Source organism: Colletotrichum chrysophilum, assembly GCF_026319265.1.
Source record: "Colletotrichum chrysophilum strain AFK26 chromosome Unknown scaffold_12, whole genome shotgun sequence".
Taxonomy (NCBI): domain Eukaryota; kingdom Fungi; phylum Ascomycota; class Sordariomycetes; order Glomerellales; family Glomerellaceae; genus Colletotrichum; species Colletotrichum chrysophilum.
Genome location: NW_026517299.1, coordinates 302,539 through 322,130, shown reverse-complemented (window position 1 = coordinate 322,130; position 19,592 = coordinate 302,539). Strand labels below are relative to the sequence as shown.

At 53.3% G+C, this 19,592-nt stretch overlaps 3 protein-coding genes across 3 annotated transcripts; 2 read left to right on the top strand and 1 right to left on the bottom strand.

Annotated features, from left to right (window-relative positions):
- Positions 1 to 12,865: 12,865 nt before the first annotated feature.
- Positions 12,866 to 14,602, top strand: COL26b_002454 (uncharacterized protein; the record flags this gene model as incomplete). The annotated part of the gene is made up of 3 exons (XM_053175372.1): positions 12,866 to 12,935; positions 13,042 to 13,407; positions 13,461 to 14,602. The coding sequence occupies 3 exons, from the start codon at positions 12,866 to 12,868 to the stop codon at positions 14,600 to 14,602; spliced, it is 1,578 nt and encodes a 525-aa protein (XP_053040678.1).
- Positions 14,603 to 15,357: 755 nt separating this feature from the next.
- COL26b_002453 (uncharacterized protein) lies at positions 15,358 to 16,644 on the top strand (the record flags this gene model as incomplete). Its single annotated transcript, XM_053175371.1, has 1 exon — positions 15,358 to 16,644. One exon carries the CDS (start codon positions 15,358 to 15,360, stop codon positions 16,642 to 16,644), a length of 1,287 nt encoding a protein of 428 aa, XP_053040677.1.
- Positions 16,645 to 16,962: 318 nt separating this feature from the next.
- On the bottom strand, positions 16,963 to 18,446 carry COL26b_002452 (uncharacterized protein; the record flags this gene model as incomplete). Its single annotated transcript, XM_053175370.1, has 4 exons — positions 16,963 to 17,807; positions 17,857 to 17,941; positions 17,989 to 18,104; positions 18,158 to 18,446. 4 exons carry the CDS (start codon positions 18,444 to 18,446, stop codon positions 16,963 to 16,965), a joined length of 1,335 nt encoding a protein of 444 aa, XP_053040676.1.
- Positions 18,447 to 19,592: the final 1,146 nt, after the last annotated feature.

Here is a 19,592-nt window from a genome sequence, read left to right as displayed (position 1 = left end):
GTCGCAATCGTACTAAATTGTCTCAAGCAGGTGGGAAATTCCCTTTTTTTTTTCACTTTTTTTTTTTCATTTTTTTTTTTTTCATTGAGTCTTCTCAAATCCTGTTGTTTAATTCACACAAGACTTGCTGTTTCGACAGCCAGTGCCGCCTCTGCGGGCTATGCCATTGAGCACCTTTCCTCATTTACGCCAAAGCGATTGATCTCTTGACCTGTCTCGGGAATATCGAGAACGGTGGAGCTAGGATCCAAGACTCACTCTTGTTCAATTGGCCCGATTTTGAGACCTTACCTCCCCGCGAAGAATGTAACTGCTGTACATAGCTTCAGAATCATATGGGGGTCTGCGTTCACGCTCAACACGCCCAATACGCTCAACTCACTCCACGCAGCAGAAAATTCGCAAATCCGCCATTTGCGGGGACGGAGCTCCCAACCGCCCTTGGCTTTGAGGAGCTCCGCGACCGGCTGGAGTAGATCAAGCAGGGGCTTTGCATGCCACTTGATCCCCCGCATTCTACTAGCCTCCTGCGGATACCAAACCAGGAAGGCCTCCGCGACAGCAGGCAGATACCTTCCACGCCCTGTCATCTGGCCCCCTTCGCTGTCGAGAACGGGAATACACTTGCGTGACTTGCTCGCGTGTTTGGCCGATTAAAGGATAGGCCGTTACTGATGGGATAGGCTCTCCAATATCAATGACTAAGAGTAGGTTTGAACTAGAAATACAACTCCACGCGGGATGGCAAACCATGGAACGACAACACTCAAATCGATCGCGTATCAAAGCAGGGTTTCGGAGTACGCAAAATCTCACGTTGAATTCTCGCTGCCGCTACTTTCTATAATGTCCAATACTATAGTTGTCATTGGGTAAATCTCCAGACCGGCCTGCACAGAACCCCAAGGATATTGGTACTGACAAGAACTATCATCCAGCGCTGGTGTGATTGGCCTCACCTCCGCACTATTGCTGGCCAAGGAGGGCAACAGCGTAACCGTGGTCGGCAAGCATATGCCCGGCGACTATGATGCTGAGTATGCCTCGCCTTGGGCTGGGGCTAACGTTATCCCGTGAGCAAACTCCTTTCTCACCGAAACGGTTGTTTTTCTGACATGAGTGCGTTATCTGTGTAGATTGTCGCCAGAAGAAGGGAGTCGCTGGGAACGACGAACCTGGATAGCGCTCAAGAAGCTGACAGAGGAGAATCCCGAGGCAGGTATTCATTTTCAGAGTAAGTTACTGACCTTTGTATACGTTAGTGTGTTGTATCGTTATTAACAATTCGCGTAGCAACACACATCCTTCGCCGAGACATAGACATGGCGCGTGACGCATCTGGCTTCTCGAATCATTTCTACCAGCAGAACCCATGGTACAAGTCCATCTTCAACAACTTCCGAGATAACAATGCTTCTGAATTAGCTCCCGGATACGACTCCGGATTTCAGTATCAGGGGGTCTGTATAAACACAGCCATCTACCTTCCTTGGCTTCTTGGCCAATGCCTCAAACATGGCGTCGTGGTTAAGCGCGGTAACCTCAGAAACATCAACGAGGCAATGTTCCTCAGCCACACAGGCAGGACAGCCAGCATCATTGTAAACGCAACCGGTCTTGGGTCTTTGAAGCTTGGGGGTGTTGAAGATTCGACAATGGCGCCGTCCCGCGGTCAAATCGTGGTTGTACGGAACGAGACGCCGAAGAACTTGCCGCTGTTGATGTGCTCAAGCCCATTGGATGGTAGCGGGGAGGAGACTTACGCGATGCAGAGAGCAGCTGGCGGCGGTACCATTCTGGGCGGCACATACGACATTGGCAACTGGAACTCACAGCCCGACCCAAACACGGCACTACGCATCATGCAACGCATTGTGGATCTGTGCCCAGAGATTGCCGGCGGAAAAGGTATCGCAGGGTTGGACGTTATCCGACATGGAGTTGGTTTTCGCCCGTGGAGAAAGGGGGGCTTGCGGCTTGAAGAAGAGAAATTGGATGACCAAACTTGGGTAGTTCATAATTATGGTCACTCAGGTTGGGGATACATGGGATCGTACGGCTGTGCAGAGGGTGTTGTAGAGCTTGTTAACAAGGTAAGTGAAACAGCGTGAGCAAAGTTATAAGTCAGAGTTCTCCAGCTCAGCAAATACCAAAACGTTGCCCACATACAATTCTACTGCCATTCATGCGAAAGTGGTTGAAGGCTTCATCTTGATGGAACGCAGATTGCCCTTCGTAGTGGCTTACATCTATATCTGCCCCATCGAGTGCTATGTGGCGTTGATACATATTATGTAATCTCATATGCTACAGGTAGGATGTTTTTCTGAGGTAATGGAAAAGTTTCTAGGTCCGTATAAACTTAGTTAGTTTCCAAATGAAGAGTATTTCACAGATGATAGTACACAAGCATGATGTAGCAGTCCACGCGCCAACAAGGCATTCTGCATCGACCTTGAACATAGACAAAAATTAACGGCTAACTTTTATTTCTCGTGTCTTGCTTTTGCTATACAAAGAACTCCCTTCCCTCTAGATATGAGCAACTTCGATCATTACTATAGACACATCATTGCGCCATGACATATACGTCTTCTTGCGATATGTAGCTGCCCCAGTGAATTTGAGGCATCGTTGCGTTATTGTTGACTGTCATCAAAATGTGATTTATCCACGTAGCGCGCTTTGTCTCACCTATAAGGCAACGAGTGGCATCCACGCCTACGTGCTCCTTGTACTGTTTTCTGAGACAAGCCCCTCCCCTCTGACCACTCGAGTGAGACCCATGGGCAAGAGATAGCTAGGCAAAGTTGTTGTGAACTGATATGAGTAATGCAGAGATATGATGGTTTACACTCCTCACTTTCCCTACCCCTTATTGCCCCAGCGGCGCGGTTTTCGATAACCGAAAAATGCAAATCGCGCGTCCCGTAGAACTCTCAATCATTGATTTTCACCATGTTTTATAACTTCTTCCACCACTTTAGTGCGGGCTACATGCGTGTCTCAAGTAACATCAAGACATTGTGCCAGCGAGCATTGCAGCAAGGCCCAGCCCACCTCAGTGTCCTACGATTTTAGCCGCAGTGCCAAGAGGAACGAGCACCATAAGATTGGTACACGTCGACGCGTTCGAAAAGTGCACAGAAAGCCGACGCAGGGCGCCTATCACGCCACGAAAATTATCAAAATGTCTGAAACAATCGGAGCATGGCTTATGCTGTGTTACCTGGCTAGCAGTCTCTATTGAGGCCCATTCCAGCCACGATTCATATCAGGCAAGGAATCGGGCGATGACGCCTCTGAACTCACATAAACGAAGGCCTCGGAAACATGAATCTGGCGCTGTGTTGCTTTCACTTTTATCTTAACCAGTTTCCACCCCGGCCGAGGCAGCTTGATGGCGGAAAATTGTGGCCGATGTGTTTTCTTTTCGTCCACATTTTCATCGATCATCACGGCTTCCAACAAACCGGTTGAGATCCAAGGTGCTGTGTATCAGGCGGCCGAAGTCCCGGTCAAGATGGACACAGCTTCGGAAACAGGGACAATGTCGAACACACAACAGGAGAGAGTGACTGAATCATCATCAAAAGCCGAGTGCGCAGACTCTCCGCAGGACGCGATCAGGAAGAGCTGCGAAACGGAGCCTCTGCCTCCACTGAAACCGACCCTTCAGGTATTATTTACAATACTTCAGTCGCTTTCACATTGGTCTTTTGGTGAGATATCATGCCCAGATCAAGAATGGTATGATGAGCTGCTGAGTCAGATGATCCTGATCTAGTTGCTGACATTTATGATAGCTGGAGGTCTGGTCGCATTTGGTCGCACCGCTATGACAATGGAACCTGTAAAAAACATATTATCGACGAAATTCAGCGTTGTCTCCAGCAAACTAGCTATCCTCCTACCCTGACGCGTTCCGAGATACACGTAAGGAGCTTTTTGATGTGACCAATAATGTTTCGGCTTTCTAACGAATCACGCAGAACGTAGGCAGCTGCTCAGAACCCGTAAGGGCATTTGCGCTACGGTATTGCTCGGAGCTCTATTTGCAAAACTTACTTCTAACCCTGCTCACCATAGGACTGAAAATCACAAAGCTATCAGCTTTGAAACTTTTGTTTCTCTGGCGATGGTACTTTACGCGTCTTACCACAGCTCAGGACCTCGACACTCACGAGAGCAACACCCACAAGAAGATCCACGACCAGAGGACAATGAACTGGACTTTCAACTAAGACGTCTGCTCCGAGCCTATTTAATGGGCCCATATAAAGCGCCTAGCTATGGGATTATGATAAAAAGACTGCACCATGCGGCGGATGAAAAGGCAATCACAGTGGAGTTCGGCCTGCGGTATTGGAACGTCTATATGCCACAACGTCAGCTACCTAGATCTCATTCGGCAGGCGTTCGATTAACAAGAATGCCTATCAGAGTTTGTGGGGAGAATAGCCCAAAGTTTGCTGAAGAGAGATTTGTTCTGGCGGTTAATCTACCTCAACTTTCCGCAGAAGTCTCAGAGTCCTTTGAAATTTCCCTTTCGGACGACCTCTCGAGAATTGAGAAGAATGACAGAAGGCTGGATAAATTCTTTTACCAGAAACATGGTCTCACATTCAGTTGCGCAGGACAACCTGGCGGCTTTACCTACTTTCTGGCTCGAATCATTCTCATGTTCCAGACTGCTGAAACGGCATGGAATCGGGTTCTCGACGTGCTTGATGAATTTTCCTTCTTCAGCGGAAGAAATATTTGTTTATCCCTTGAACCCAAGCACATTCATTTCTATAGAAGATGATTCTTCCCTAACTTGTCATCTTTCGCATTCATTCAATACTCTGAGTCCTTCAAAGAGTAAACTGACAAATCATAGGAAATTCAAATAGACAACATTTGGAAATCACAGGGCGAACAATCAATTTTTGACCGCAAGTTCGACCGCACAAAAACGTGCTTCTCAGCGCTCCAGTTCTTGAAGGTAGCGGAAGATTGTGTCTTGGAGTCCATAACCGCTCTTCACAATCTACAAGAAAGTGTCAATGACTGCTATTCGTCCGAATCTATGTCCGCTGAATCAAGAATCAATCTCAACAACTGGAAACTGGCAGCCGACAAAAGCTCACAAAGAATCTTGGACCGAATCAAACGACAGGTAGACAGCCTGACACGTCTTCAAGACGGAGTAAGCAAGAAGTCTACATGTTTTTATATCGTTCACTTCGCTAATGGCTCTCAGATCTTCAACGCAACATCCTTGAGGGAGGCAAATGACTCCAGGTCCCTAAACCAAGCCATTTACGTTTCCGCCATCGTTACTGTTTTATACACTCCATTGGGCTTTTTAGCAGTATGGTATTCATCCTCCAAATCCCTGGACAAATATACTCACAAGACCAAACACAGACATTCTGGGCACTTCCTTTCCTGAACGACAACAACAATGGCCAAGAAGTTCAAAAATCACCAGCCTTTTTGCTGTCTTTCATACTCGTCCCATTAACAACTTATCTCGCCTCCTCGTTGTTGCCATCGGTGCTACCAGCAATCCTACAATCCTGGCATGGGTCGCGTCTATATGAACGATGGGATTCAATCGTGATACGGATCGTGGCTTCATGTGCCCACAACTTGGCCATATGTGTTCACAAGTTGGCCGTATTCGCTTGTTTTTTATACCACTGTCTCAGAACGCTCCCGATGAGCATTATTGTGCTAGTTTGCTGCATTTTGCTGCTGCTGCTCAAGTTATTTGTTAATGGCTTGAGTTGTGTTGGGTACGAGTTGAAATATGGCACAGAAGTTCTCTACGACTTGAACGACCCGTTCTCGGATTTGGTGAAGGAAAACCGTACGGCTGGTAAGGACTACTATCTGATCTGGTGGTTGTTTAGCCCGATTCGGCGACTACTCAAAGCTATGGCAAAAGGTTCATCTCAAGAGCTACACAACGAAGATGTGTAGCAGCAGCAGGAACTGGAGGATAAAGAAGTTGTATGAATTACTACTTTCGCGCTCAGTACGAGAAGCGTTAGATGAATTGAAACTATCGTTATCCGTAAATGTAAGTGAGCAACATCGATATTCAGCGAGAACTGATGAGAAATACGTCGGTATCAACCATTGCCGCACCTCAAAAGTAATGAGCAAACCTTTTGTGTATTCTCATGTCCCCATCTTTACTCACATATCAGATATTCGAGAACTGTTTGAGTGATCCTTTGGCTTGCCATGAGTCTATTTTAGCAATTCCTCAACTTGTCGATAGAAGAGTCGTCATAGTTGTGTTTGCCCTCGTGGGAGGACCTTGGAGGCCCAGGAGCTTATTGAAAGATTCATAACAGAACGCATTTGTCTCATAAAACAGGATGCCCTCAAAAGTCTCTCAAAATGATTCATGGGATGAAGCTATGTGATGGCTGTTGGTTGCTGCTGGTTACATAACAGTGAGGGACGGGAGTGTAGCATCTGGATTCTCTGAGCATCACTTGACTAGAATACCACTTGACGAGCCGTCGAGCAGTGAAAAAAAGACATGTGACAAAGCCATTGGCTCACTGGAGGTCTCAATAAATTATGAAAAGAGCTGTCTTAAGGTACTCCGAAATGTAACAATCAGCCAACGGCGCGGAAAGGCAGCTTCACTACAAGTTTGAAGGCGATTTCTGCAGTTGACTCAAACCTCGGAAGTTTATCAGCTTTGTTCTCATAGCAAACACAGCATAATTCAGAAGGGGCGAAAAATGAGCTGACAGCAGAAGAGAGCGCAATGACTGACGAGGACGACATGCGTGTGGCTTCGCACCTGGAGGTTGCGAACAGTACCATACCCGGCGTAAGTGCCGTATGCAGTGCTGAGATGCAACATGCAGCAGGGCGTTGCCATCGTGTTGGTATGTCCAAACATCGCAGCATACGACTTTCGGCTGTTGCTTGACTATCACAGGACCTTGGGTGTGTATCAGCCATTCGTTTCTCTGTGTTTGCCTATAAAACAACTGTCTTCCGCGCAACCCAGCTTTGGTAAGAGGCAGACAGAAGGCCAATAAGGGGTAGAGACGAGAGTGAGGGGACGAATGAAAGCCTCCCTCTTTCCAGCTATAGGTTGCTATAATCTTATTTGCGGGAGCCTCACGTTCCGGTCACCTCCTGTCGCCATTCTCCGCCATCTCTGGCGTCATACTGTGGCCGTATCTGCTTATTCACTGCCAAAAAGCTTGTCTAACCAACCAGAAAACTGGCAATCGTTCCCCGCAAGCCGGTGAAAGTGCTTCTGGTCATATCAGGCAACACTCGACGTCACCTGAGGAAGGCTTGCCAGGGGTTCTGTAACCCCCGCGGTCAGCATGTAGTTTATGTCAGTCTTCTTTACAGCGCCGTAACCAAAGCATTTCGCTGCATTTTACGCAAGCCAACTAGCGGCATTGGAATAGCATATTTGCAGCCTTAGCATGAAGAGCCTCTGCTAGAGCTTCGTCCGCAGAATATGTCAGACTCAGGAGAGCTGAGCAATTGCATAGTGTCGGCGAAGCCATAAACAAGCAATAACAGAAGCAGTACCTGAGAGATCAAGAAGAACACAAGAAGCAACACAGAGTAAAAAGGGCAATACCCTACAGGTAGTCAATAAATGGAGTTGCATGTGAGCAGGCGGGCCCCTGGGGTAAAAAGCCCAGCAACATGGGGCACTGGGACAGCAAATTGCATCAACACCCTAGATCCAGTATGAGGCATTAATGGAGATTTGACCATGCATCTCATAAGCCGGAGACGGGTTTTCGATGATTATTTCCATCACTTTTGCCTTCCGCCTTCTTGTTCGACTTCCCGTCCACGCCGGCTCCTTCGTCCGTCGTCCTCGACGTCGGCTACCGCGATGTAACACAACTCATATAAACTACGTCATACGACACAACTCACGTCACGCACAATCTCAAATGCAGCTCCGTCAACCGCACGATACCTGGGCGCTAGAGATATGGTTCTAGGACCGGCGCAAGCCGAACCGACACGCTTCGGCATGGGAAGAACAGCGATCGGCAACGTCCAATGGCACCTTGCACCACGCTATCTACTAGGTGTTAGCACCGGAGAGATCGTCAAGCATGCTACAGCCTGTGTATCTTATGAGGCCGCGTGAGAGGGAAAAGCTTGCTGCCGTGCTTTGGTCGAAAACAGATGATGATCATGCTCTTCTGGACTAGGTTGGCAGTAAAAGTTCCAGCAGTGGCAAATTGAACGAGGTGACATGCAACGGCGCTTGCGCGGAGTCGTGCTCCCGATCGACCCGATAACACACGACTAAGAAGCAGTGGTTCGCATACCATGTTTCGAGTCAGGTGTCCGCTTGACATAAAGATGCCCACAGACGCGACGCCGAGCACTGTGATTGCGAAGGAGGATGAATATATCACATAGAATATCACAGAAACGCCAGAAAAGACGCAAAGCACCTTAAATAAGAAACATGAGACGACGTTGAAAGCGGCTCTTTGCGACGACGTAAAGGCGTGGGGGTTCGCGAGAACGTCAGAGCCTTACAGGATGGCGTGCGCGGGGGTGGTGGAGCACAACTTCAGGTACCATGGCACACCCTTGTCTTTGGCCGTTGAAGGGCGTCTTAGTCCCGAATCAAAAACTGATCTCGAAATGCCAAATCCAACGGCAGCTTGCGGGATTTCTGATTCGGTCGGCATTTGATTGCGGATGGGTTGCGTGGAGGTGGCGACTATTTTGCATTGCCGCAACACACACCTTTTGGGTGACAACAAACCACTTGGTAGTTCGGGCGTCGACAAGATCGGCGCCAACCGAGAGACGACGTTGGAGCGCAAGCTTGCCGCGCTCGTGTCGCTTAGAGTCAAAAATAAACATGCTTCGTGGCTTTCTTTGAGCAACCGCCAGCTTGAGTCTTTGTTGCCTAGCTAGTTAGGCGGTGATCCAAAAGTGTTTTCTTCTACACGTGCGGGAGGAGCCAAGTCAAAGAGTGTCGTTGGCGGCTGAGTGCCACCCACCCCACTCGCCACGGGCTTCACACCCCCCCAAGGATCCCAAACGGGAACTAGCGCAAGTTCCCATAAAGAACCCTGTCATGGGGGTCGGCCGGAACATGATGCCTGCAGATGGAGCTGCGGGGCGGCGAGAAACAGATTCAACGTCGACGAAAGGGAGGTGTTTTGACGACGTTCTTGTCTGCGAAGATGGTTTTAATCAGGAAGAGAGAATGCGCAGTTGGCGTGAGTCCGCCAGATGGGTGTGAGGGCGTTATGGTGGGAGGGAGGACAGGTTGGCCAAAAAGTCGGTGGAGTTGGATGGTCGGCCCAGCACTCGTGTTGGGAAAAGGATGGAGGAGGTTCGGCGAGCGTGTTCCCGAGGAAAGAAAAGAGGATAAGCCGTAGATGCAACTAAACGGTATTCTGGGACAGCTTTGCATGTGGGCGCTCCGTCTCCCGTCTCCACTCCGCTGCGGGCAGCGCTAAGAAGTGGTGCGTGAGTCGACCAGGAGGGAGGGCGAAAAGCATAATTTCATGCCGGTCGAACGAGATGGGCGAGATGTGAGATAAGGCCCGAGGCGGTGCTGCTGTGCGTGCTGTTGGTCAGCATTATCTAGCAGGCGACCAGGACGGAGAAGATATTCACGCAGCAGGCCCAAGTCCTGGTGATCTGATCTGTCGGCAGGCCACTCGTGAATGGAAATGAGGCGACTGCTTGCTTGCTCTGCTGGTTTCACTGCAGGATGGCCGGATGCAGGATGCACTGCAGCCGGTTGGCGTTGGAAGAAGCTGCAGTCCGGGAGATTTGATAGCGGCGCGTCGCATCCACCTCGCAAAGATTTGTGTGGTGGTGGCCGTACTCGGGAGAGATGCAGATAGAGAGAACGGAGAGGGCAGGACGAGGGGCAGAGCAGCAGGGAGTGCGAGCGTGCAGGCTGTCAACAAGGACAAGATGCGACGACCAGGACTGGGGCTGACCGACGTCGGCGCGGCGCTGGGGTCTGCAAAGTGGATGGATGGATGGATGGGCTAGTCCGAAGTTCACAGTCCACCGTCCACGGTCTTTGCCCCGGCCTTGTCGACACTGCCGCTCGCCCACAGTTGCATTTGCTCTGCTCTCCGTCTTTTCGAACCATGCCCGGAGCCTAGCTGATATTGGATTCGAGATCTCCTACAGTTTGCACCGATCGCTTCAGCCCTCGTCCATCCGCTGCGGGTGACCTGAACCTTGGAACGGTTCCACAACATCGTCATGCGTTTGGCTCCCCTTCTCACCGCATCTTGTTGGTGATGATTCCAAGGAAAGGTGGCTGCTCGAGGCTGGCCGTCCTTGAAACGGGAAATTGGAGGTGTGCAGAGGGGTGATGCTCCTCGCCCTTGTTGCAACGGCAGAGCAAACGTGACAGCAGGCATTGGTTTCGCAGATTGTGACGAAAATTGGAATGGTCGCTGTCAGGCGACGTGAACAGTTCCCATCCTCCCGGTGGATTTGCGACAGCCGTCTGGTCTCGTCTGAAGTGTGCACATGGTGCGTCGCAGTAGCGCATTGAAAGACGAGCGTCGAAGGTGGGAGACGAATATTTTGGTGGTGGCGGAGAAGAGGTGACGGAGGTGAGGGATTGATTCGAGTCGGAGGAGTTGTGGGCGTTGCCCAATGAGATGGCTCAATGACTAACGAACTCGGATACAAGGATGCGGCGTACGCTAAGCAAAGCTGCAGGCGAGACTGACTGGAGCAGCAACACAGTGCGGTCGTTCAGGACTCCGGACGGGGTGATGTGGCCCAACAAGCCATCTGAAGTGGTCGGAGGTGCCAGCCAATAGCATCCGGGTCCATGGCAGAATTGGGCCATGAACTGGGGAAAACAGCAAGGAAACGTTTGGCAAGTGGGCAGCAGCGGCAGGGGCACGCAGCGTAAGCAATTTCGCAGCCAAACGAGCCGCCGGAGACTGGCGAGAAAGACCGTCTGGACCACTCCAAAACTGATGATCCGTGGAGCCTCGTCGTCTTTTCTCAGTCCATGTCGGCCGTGTCATGCAGAATCTTGGGTTTGAGCCCGTAATCCTTGCGGTGAGATCGTGACACCCGGGCACGACGAGGGGCAGGGCAGAGCAGAGCAGACCAGGCCCGGCATTGGCGTGGAACAATCGGCATTCATCCGCTGTGGTGTTCTGTTCTTGCTCTGGTGACATTGGCGATCCACGACGAGACAACTTGATGACTCGACATGAGCAGAAAGTGCCTTGGTCAGAGTTGGACAACATCGCCAATGGCAATGCATGTGCCAATGTCAAAAAGCACGCTCAGCACCGACGCCAACACCAGCACCAGCACCAGCACCGGTGATTTCGGTGGGAATCAATTGCCCCTTCGAGTGTCGCAGGAAAACAACTCATCGACCAATGTTGGAGGGGCAGAAGATAATCACCAACCACGGGCAGCCGGCATTGGCGTGGTTAGACTGTTGACAGGCGCAAGTTGCCCGTTAGATTTTGGAAGATCCTTGGACAGATGCGCGTGTGATATGGTCAGCGGGCGGGAGGCAAGAAGGGGCAGAAGGGGAGCAGAAAAAAAGGTGAAGAGTAGCTTGAGCCGTGCCGTCGTCTAGTTCGCCCTACTCCGTCCGAGGAACCGACAGCCGGCCGCACCATCCTTGACCTTGACCTTGCCTTGCAGCTATCAAGTAACTGCAGCAATGACTGAGGAACCGAAGAGAAGGGAAGGGGAAGAAAAAGTCCACCACACACCACCATTTTTCACACATACGACCTCCCCAACTCCCTCAGTCACCCACCGTCGAGGTGCGCTACTGCATGAGGAACTAGCGCAGCTCGCAAGCGGGAATTCCTCCAGGGCCCGTGCGCTGCGAGAGAGACGCTAAGCTAGCGCAAGATCCCGGGCGCCACTTATGATAGTATCCCAGGCCGAATCCGCTGTGCCATCCCCCATATCTGCATACCCTAAGCCAGGGTGCTTGAGCTGCTCCGTGCATTCACACTCTGCAGCGTGCAGACCCAGCAGAGCAGACAGCTTCGAGTTGCACTGGAGAGACCTTCCTGGCAGTGTTCCCTGCCCCAAGGTGTGGCCAGACCTGGTTGCCGCCGTGGTCCCTGCCTACCACCTTACCTAGCCGTCGGTCTGGAAACCGCATTTTCCCATCTGCGCCCCACCTGTCCACCTACCTACCCACCTGCCGTACCCTAGCTGCTCACACTGCACTGCACTGTGTGCGTCGCTGGTGCTGGTCGCTGGTCGCTGGTGCCGAGGGGCGGGACGGTGTAAGTCGGGCGGTCGTATCAGTCAGTGCAAGAGAGAAGGGGAAAAAAAAAAAAACCATCCATGAGCGAGTGTGCTGCCCTCCTCCTCCTCCTCCTCCTCCTCGACTCCGCCGCCCGTCATCTGCATTCCTCCCACCAAGACAAGACATCCACTTGGTCGTGCTTCACCACGCACTCGCCGGGCCTTGCTTCCCGCTTTCATCCGCCATCCTTCTTTTCTTCTAGCTCCACCTCGCACCCCGGGCCTCTGCAAGCGCCTCTATCAAGCTCCCCCGAAACGCCGTTATCGTACACGGATCCACGTTGAGGAGTCAATATTTACCTCCCCTCCCTCCTGTTCCCGCTCGCTGCCGCATTCCTCTTTTCATTCCTCTCTTCCTCATCTCCATCGTCATCATCTGAGAACGGACGCCGCCTCTTCCTGTGTCTCTGTGTCGTATAAGACTCAACCGCCGGCGGACCAGGAGAACAGGAACGTGTAGCACAATACACGCATTTCGACTTTGCACTCTTCCAGTCCCTACGTTCCTGTAGATTCTTGTCGAGTGTTCTGTCGCATCGTAAGACTTGAATCAAGTCGAGAGACAATGGCCCTGACCAAGCAGAAAAGCCTTCGCAACCCAGACGACTTCCCTACCGCACAGTTCTTCCTCCTTGGTGAGTCTTACATTCCCCCTCTTCCATCGCTGGAATTCTTCACCACGCCTCGAGACCTACACTCCCGCGTGCCAACAAGTTTCCATTACTAACACCACATTCTCAGCCATCGTCCGTCTTGCCGAGCCCATCGCCCTCACATCCATCTTTCCCTATGCCTGGGCACTCGTCAAGAGATTCGAGATTGGCAACGCCGAAGATGCATCCTTCTACGCCGGCCTTCTCATCTCCTCCTTCTCCCTCGCGGAGGCCCTGATGGGCATGTACTGGGGCGGTCTGTCTGACCGTATCGGACGCAAGCCCGTACTGCTCCTGGGATGCATCGGCACGATGTTCAGCATGGTTATGGTTGGCTTTGCCTCCAACATCTGGATCGCCTTGATAGGTAGAGCCCTCGGTGGCCTTCTCAACGGCAACATCGGTGTTATCCAGACCATGGTTGGAGAATTGGTTACCAAGCCAGAGCACGAGCGTAAGATACCATCCCCTTCATCCTCACTTAGGCGTCCCGCTAAACAAATATAGCCCGCGCCTTCTCTGTCATGCCCTTTGTGTGGTCCATTGGCACAATCATCGGTCCCTTTATTGGCGGAACCTTTGCCGATCCCCACGATGCTTTCCCCAACGTCTTCCCCGTCGACGGCCTGTTCTACCGCTACCCCTATCTTCTTCCTAACCTGGTCTGCGCCGCACTCCTGTTCGTCAGCATCATTCTCGGTTACTTCCTCTTGGAGGAGACCCATCCCGACATGCAACCCCGTGTCTTCCTTCCGGATGACACCTTTGCGTCGGAGGAGACTCCCCTGCTTGAGACCATGGATGCCATGAAGAGGCCCGCTGTCGACATGAGAGACGACAACTACGGAACCGTCCGCGGTCGTGACGCTCAGGCTGCCGCCAAGAAGGTCGACCAGCCGTACAACATCTACACGAAGCCCATCATGTCGCTGATTGCTGCTCTTTGCATCTTCACCTACCACTCGATGACCTACGACCACCTTCTCCCCATCTTCTTCGAGGACGATCGGGCCACGGCCAACCCCATGTCCATCCTCGCCACCCCTTCGAGCCCGTTCTACTCCCCCGGTGGACTGGGTCTGTCCCTCCGCGCGGTGGGCATGATCATGGCTGTCAACGGTGTCATCGCGCTCTTCGTCCAAGCCGTCATCTTCCCCTTCGTTGCCGAGAAGCTTGGAATCTTCCGCCTCTTCATCATCGTCACCGTCCTCCACCCGATCGCCTACCTTATGGTCCCGAGCTTGCTCTTCGTCCCCGAATCGATGCTCTATGCTGGCATCTACTTCTGCCTGGCGATCCGCAACATCATGTCCATCATCCTCTACCCAGTACTCCTGATCCTGATCAAGGAGGCCACCCCGACTCCCAAGGCTCTCGGCAAGGTGAACGGTCTGGCCGCTAGCGCCGCCGCCGGCTTCCGCATGATTGCCCCGCCCGTCGCCGGATGGTTGTACACGACTGGAAGCAAGGTCGACTGCACGGCTCTTGCCTGGTACGGCAGCGCTGTCGTCGCCGTCATTGGTGCTATTCAGTGCTTCTCTGTGAAGCGCCAGCGTAAGGAGGAGATGTGCGAGGAGGACGCCCAGCCCATCCTGCGCAAGAAGGAGTCCCGAGTCACAGTCACGGAGGTGTTTTCGGATGCCGAATGAGCACGTCATGAATGAATGCCACGAAATACACGACAAATTTTGGATGAGAAAAGGGGTGCCGAAACGAGGTCGGTCGGGGTTTCAAAAGACTTTCACGATCCAGCAAAAATAGCGCGGTGGATAGAAGGGGAGTTTGCTTGATTTTTTTTTGGAAAAAGAACACATGACGGCGTCAAAGGATACGGATTCACGCATGACGGAGTTTGAACGGGTTGATTTTATCGGATGCCTCGTATAGACCAGATATCCCTCGTTGGCCGAAGCGAGCATGGTTGGTTGGGTTGGAGTTAGGCTGCATTGGTTTAGGCGCAGAGGAAAGCCAGTTGACATAGCGTATGCGCTCTAATAGAACTGACTTGTTTCAACATTGCAACTAGCCACGGCGTGACTCAGATTTTCTGCAGACATTGTACGTTTCTACGAGTTGTGCGAATAAGAAGATTGAATGTGTGACGATCGGATTGAGTTGAAGTTCGATCGACTTCTAAACCTCTCCGTCAACTCCAGAATTGGGGCGTCGCACCACCCAATGAAAATCGCCACCGCAAGACCACTCAACCTTGGAAACTCACTCACCCCCAAAATTTTCACTCACACAAAGAGTCATACGGCGTCACACAACCCATCTCAAGTGAGATAGAGTATCCGCGGCAACACCCAATCAAATCACAGCAAACTCATTCCTCCAAAATACCATTATTGCCAGAACCAAAAACACAACACAGAGCTGCGAAACACCCAAAAGCGCCGCCAAAATGGTGCAAATCGACGAAATCACAGACCAGATGGCCGACGCCTTCATCGCCGAGCAGGAGCGCAGACAAGCCGCAGCCGCCGCCTCCGCCTCCGCCGGCGCCAACCGCGGCGCGGCCCTGCCCCCCGGCCACGCCCTCCTCTCCGGCAAGACGGCCGACGAGATCCTCAAGGACCTCAACAAGTCGCCGCTCTTCATGACGGAGCTCGAGGAGAACGACGACCTGGCCGCGCTGCAGGCGCTCGCGTACGAGGGCACCCCGCGCGAGAACGCCGAGGACTTCAAGGAGCGCGGCAACGAGCGCTTCCAGACGAAGCAGTTCTCCGACGCCAAGGAATTCTACACCAAGGGCATCGACATCCTCGCGGCGCAGGAGCGCGCGCGGGCGCGCGGCGAGAAGACGTACCGCACGCAGAAGGTCACCGAGGCCGACAAGCCCGGCGACGCGGACGTCGTCGAGGAGAAGGAGACGGAGGTCGAGGACGACGAGGAGGAGATTGCGAAGCAGAAGGCCGTGCTGGAGAGCCTGTACGTCAACCGCGCCGCGTGCCAGCTGGAGCTGGGCAACTACCGCTCGTGCTGGATGGACTGCGGCTTCGCGCTGCGGCTGAACCCCAAGAACCTGAAAGCGTACTACCGCTCGTCGCGCGCGCTGCTCAAGGTCGAGCGCATCGCGGAGGCGGACGACGCGTGCGCGCGCGGGATGGCGATCGACCCGGAGAACAAGGCGCTGCAGGCCGTGGCGCGGGACATCCTCGCGGCGGCGGAGCGGTACGACGCCAAGGCGAACCGGGAGGCGGAGCGGGCGGCCAAGGAGAAGCGGCGGGCGATGCTGCTCAAGGCGGCACTGGCGGCGCGGACGATCCGCACGCGGGAGACGGCGCAGCCGCCCGAGATGGAGGACGCGCGGATGCGGCTGGTGCCGGACGAGGACGACGCCGCGAGCAGCCTGAGCTTCCCGGCCGTGTTCCTGTACCCGGTGCACCTGGAGAGCGACTTCATCAAGGCGTTCAACGAGCAGGAGTGCGTCGCGGACCACCTGGCGTACATCCTGCCGGTGCCGTGGGACGAGGAGCGGGCGTACACGCCGGACGGCGTCGAGTGCTACATGGAGACGGTGAAGGGCGGCCTGGTCAAGGTCGGCAAGAAGGCGCCGCTGCTGAAGGTCCTGAGCGGGGGCAATGTCGAGGTCGTGGACGGTATTGTCAGGTTCTACATTGTGCCTGCGTCCAAGGCCAAGGGCTGGATTGAGGAGTTTAAGCTGAAGAAGGCGGCGGAGAAGAAGTAGACGGCTTAAGCCACTTGACGATATAAGGGAGAGAGGGGGAAACGGGAAATCACGATTGGTACGACGGCAGAAAAATCATTGGCGTTGGCTTTGGTTATTAGATACTTTTCATCAAAATCATCAACACTCCACAATCCACCTCACCCACCCCTGAATACATTGGAAATCGTCGTGCGACCTGAGTCGTCATAGTCTAAACCCAACCCCGGCCCCCAAGTCCACAAAGAGAAACATTACAAAGGCGCGAGCGAAAGCAAGGAATCTACAGCACGTATTTTCTTTTCATATCATCAACTTCTCCCGTTCTCCATGCTTTTTTCACGCCGAAGTGGCTCTCCGCCGTTTGCTGCGGTGCGTGTCCTGGCCGTCCACGTCGCTAAGGTACCCAGGCTCCTTCCGCGGAGCAGTCCGAAGCGTCATAAGTCCAAGAGCAGCGTTTTGCTCGGCAATCTCGGCGTCAGACTCGTCCTCGCGCCGCTGCTCCGACACGTAGCTCAGAGCCGGGCTGCTGCCGTGCGTGCTCTCGCCGCTGTCACGACCTCCGTCGCTCTCGTCGTGGCCTATGGGCCGCTTGTGCCATAGCGGACGCGGTGCGGTGGTGTGTCTGTTCAACGGGGTGAATCGAGGAACGGCACTCAGGTAGGGGTGGGGTGAGCGGTAGCTCTCGTCGACCAGACGGTACGGCTCGGCGGGGCGGTTGGCAGGCGTCCAGCCAGATGTGGGAGGGGGCGGATGGCGCAGCGGCGGCGGCGCCGGGTGAAATCCGTAGCTGTAGCTGACGCTGTCCGAGCCGTTGCTTGAGGCCGAGTCGGGACATGAGCGGGCGTCTCCATCCGTATCGCTGTATGGGCTCATCAGACGAGTGTTGAGGCGGAGTCGTCTATCGTCCCGCAGAGGACGCATTGGCCGATGATCGATACTGGGCAGGTGGTTCAGGCCGACAGAAGGGAAACCGTGGTGTTGGACTTTCCGAGAGAGGTCGGCTTCTCTGATAGCATCCTCGACGATGCGGTGGTCGATGACCATGCGTCCGTAGTCCGGGGACCCGGGAGGGATGCACATGGACGGGAACGAGGGTCCAAATATCGGGATCAGGGCGCCGGCAATGTTGTAACAAAATGTGGCGCACACGGCCTTGGCACACTCATACGGCATCCAGTATCCTGTTCTCATTAGCATGAGACTGATACGTGGGAGACCGAGTCATCTTACCCTGCGCAGCAATAGCGCCTCCCGTGATGCTGTGGGTGATGTCCTTGAGGCCGGGGTTGAGGCTCAGCATCTTTGCCGGTACAGTCTTCCACCTGTTAGCTGCGTCACTGCAACGAATATGAAGAAGCTCACCTTTGAATACTTGCAGCACTTGAAAAACGGAGTCATGCGAACGAGACCGACGTTGTAGTCCCACATGACGGTGAACTCGTTATCCTCACCGGGAACCTTGAACTCGTACTTGAAAACTAAGGGGCCCCGTCAGTAAAAGGGCAAGTTTTGAGTACGCAAACCAACTCACCCTCAAAGCTTTCCCGGCCAGTCTTCTCGAAGAAGTCTTTCTTGCCGCTGTTGTAAGGGATGTGGGCGCAAGATTCCTGAATTCGGCCGAAAGGGGTGACGCGGAATCTCATCACCTCTCTTCGGCTCAGCTCGTCAACGCTTTCGAATGGGTAATACTTGATGACGCCTCTCGGCTTGTACTTGGACATCGGGACCGGGTCCTTGGACATCTTGAGCTTGGGGATGACTGGGCAGTCCAAGTAAGGCGGCGAGGGTCTGTCGGCGTAGCAGCTTCCCGGCGAGGACATTGCTGGACTTGGAAGGAACCGAGGAGCAGGTAGCGGCCCCGGGGATGATGGGTTAAGAAGAGAAGAGACGGAAAGCATCTTGCCGGCCTGTTTGTAAAAGTGCGAAGGATGTCTTGGAAGCGGTGTAATGCTGCGATGCGGGAAAAGGGTTCCTTCCTGATGAACAGGCGGCCAGGCGGAACCTGTTCCCTAAAAGGGGTGGGAAAGATGGGAGACTTAAGACAAGTCCTGCAGGAAGAAGCGAGACTTGTTGAGAAAGACGGGCAGACAACACCCCCAGGCTTTTCCTTTGGGCAATCGACAAACACTGAATGTCTTCGTTCCGGGGGTTGGGCGCCTCACCGTCCACGGACGTGCAGCACGCTGGCAAAAGTTTTCCAGGACAAGGGGCGCGAGATTGTCGTCTTTCTTGGAGGAACACGCATCCGAGTTCTGCAACAGAGCTTGCAGTCCAGTACGGGGGCTCTCGGAGGAGGAGGAGGAGGAGGAGGATGGGGGCTTACTGCCTGAGTTTCGGCGCTCTCGGTGCAGATTTCTTTGTCGTGGTGTCTTGGAATCGACCTCTCAGCATCCAAGGCTCCGTTTGTGCTCGGCCACCGCTCTTTCTTTTGCCGTATCGAGGTGAAGCCACGAAGTGAGAGATGATGGGTTTGATAGAGAAAGGAGGAGGCAACGTGGAGCGCCGACTGGTCGTGGCCTAATATGTTTCTTCCAAGTAACTGTCGACGAGGTCAGGTTTGATCAAGTGATGTTACGTCGAGAAGTTGTGAGGTTGCGTGTGTTTTTGGCCACAAAGTTACCGGATGTATCGTCTCGGTAGTGGAAGACCGGATGTGCCAAACGGCCCCGGGGAAGCTTCCATGCAGCGGTCTCCGCAACTCTGCCAAGAAGGCTGGAAATGGTTGGAGAAGCCGTGTCATTGGAGGAGGGTCAGATGCGGGAGTGAGAGACTTCCGTCTTGCTGAGCTCACGCCCCATGACCGCTGTAGGCCTGAGATCGAGACTAGGCGGGTTTCATCAGATGCCACCAACTCAAGTGCTGGTCCGAAAGGGGCTTCACAGCAGACTTCGCTGCTCATTTTGCAGAGGCATCAGAGTCACTGGACAGTTTGCCAGTGCAAAACAGCGGCAGCGACCAAACAGGCA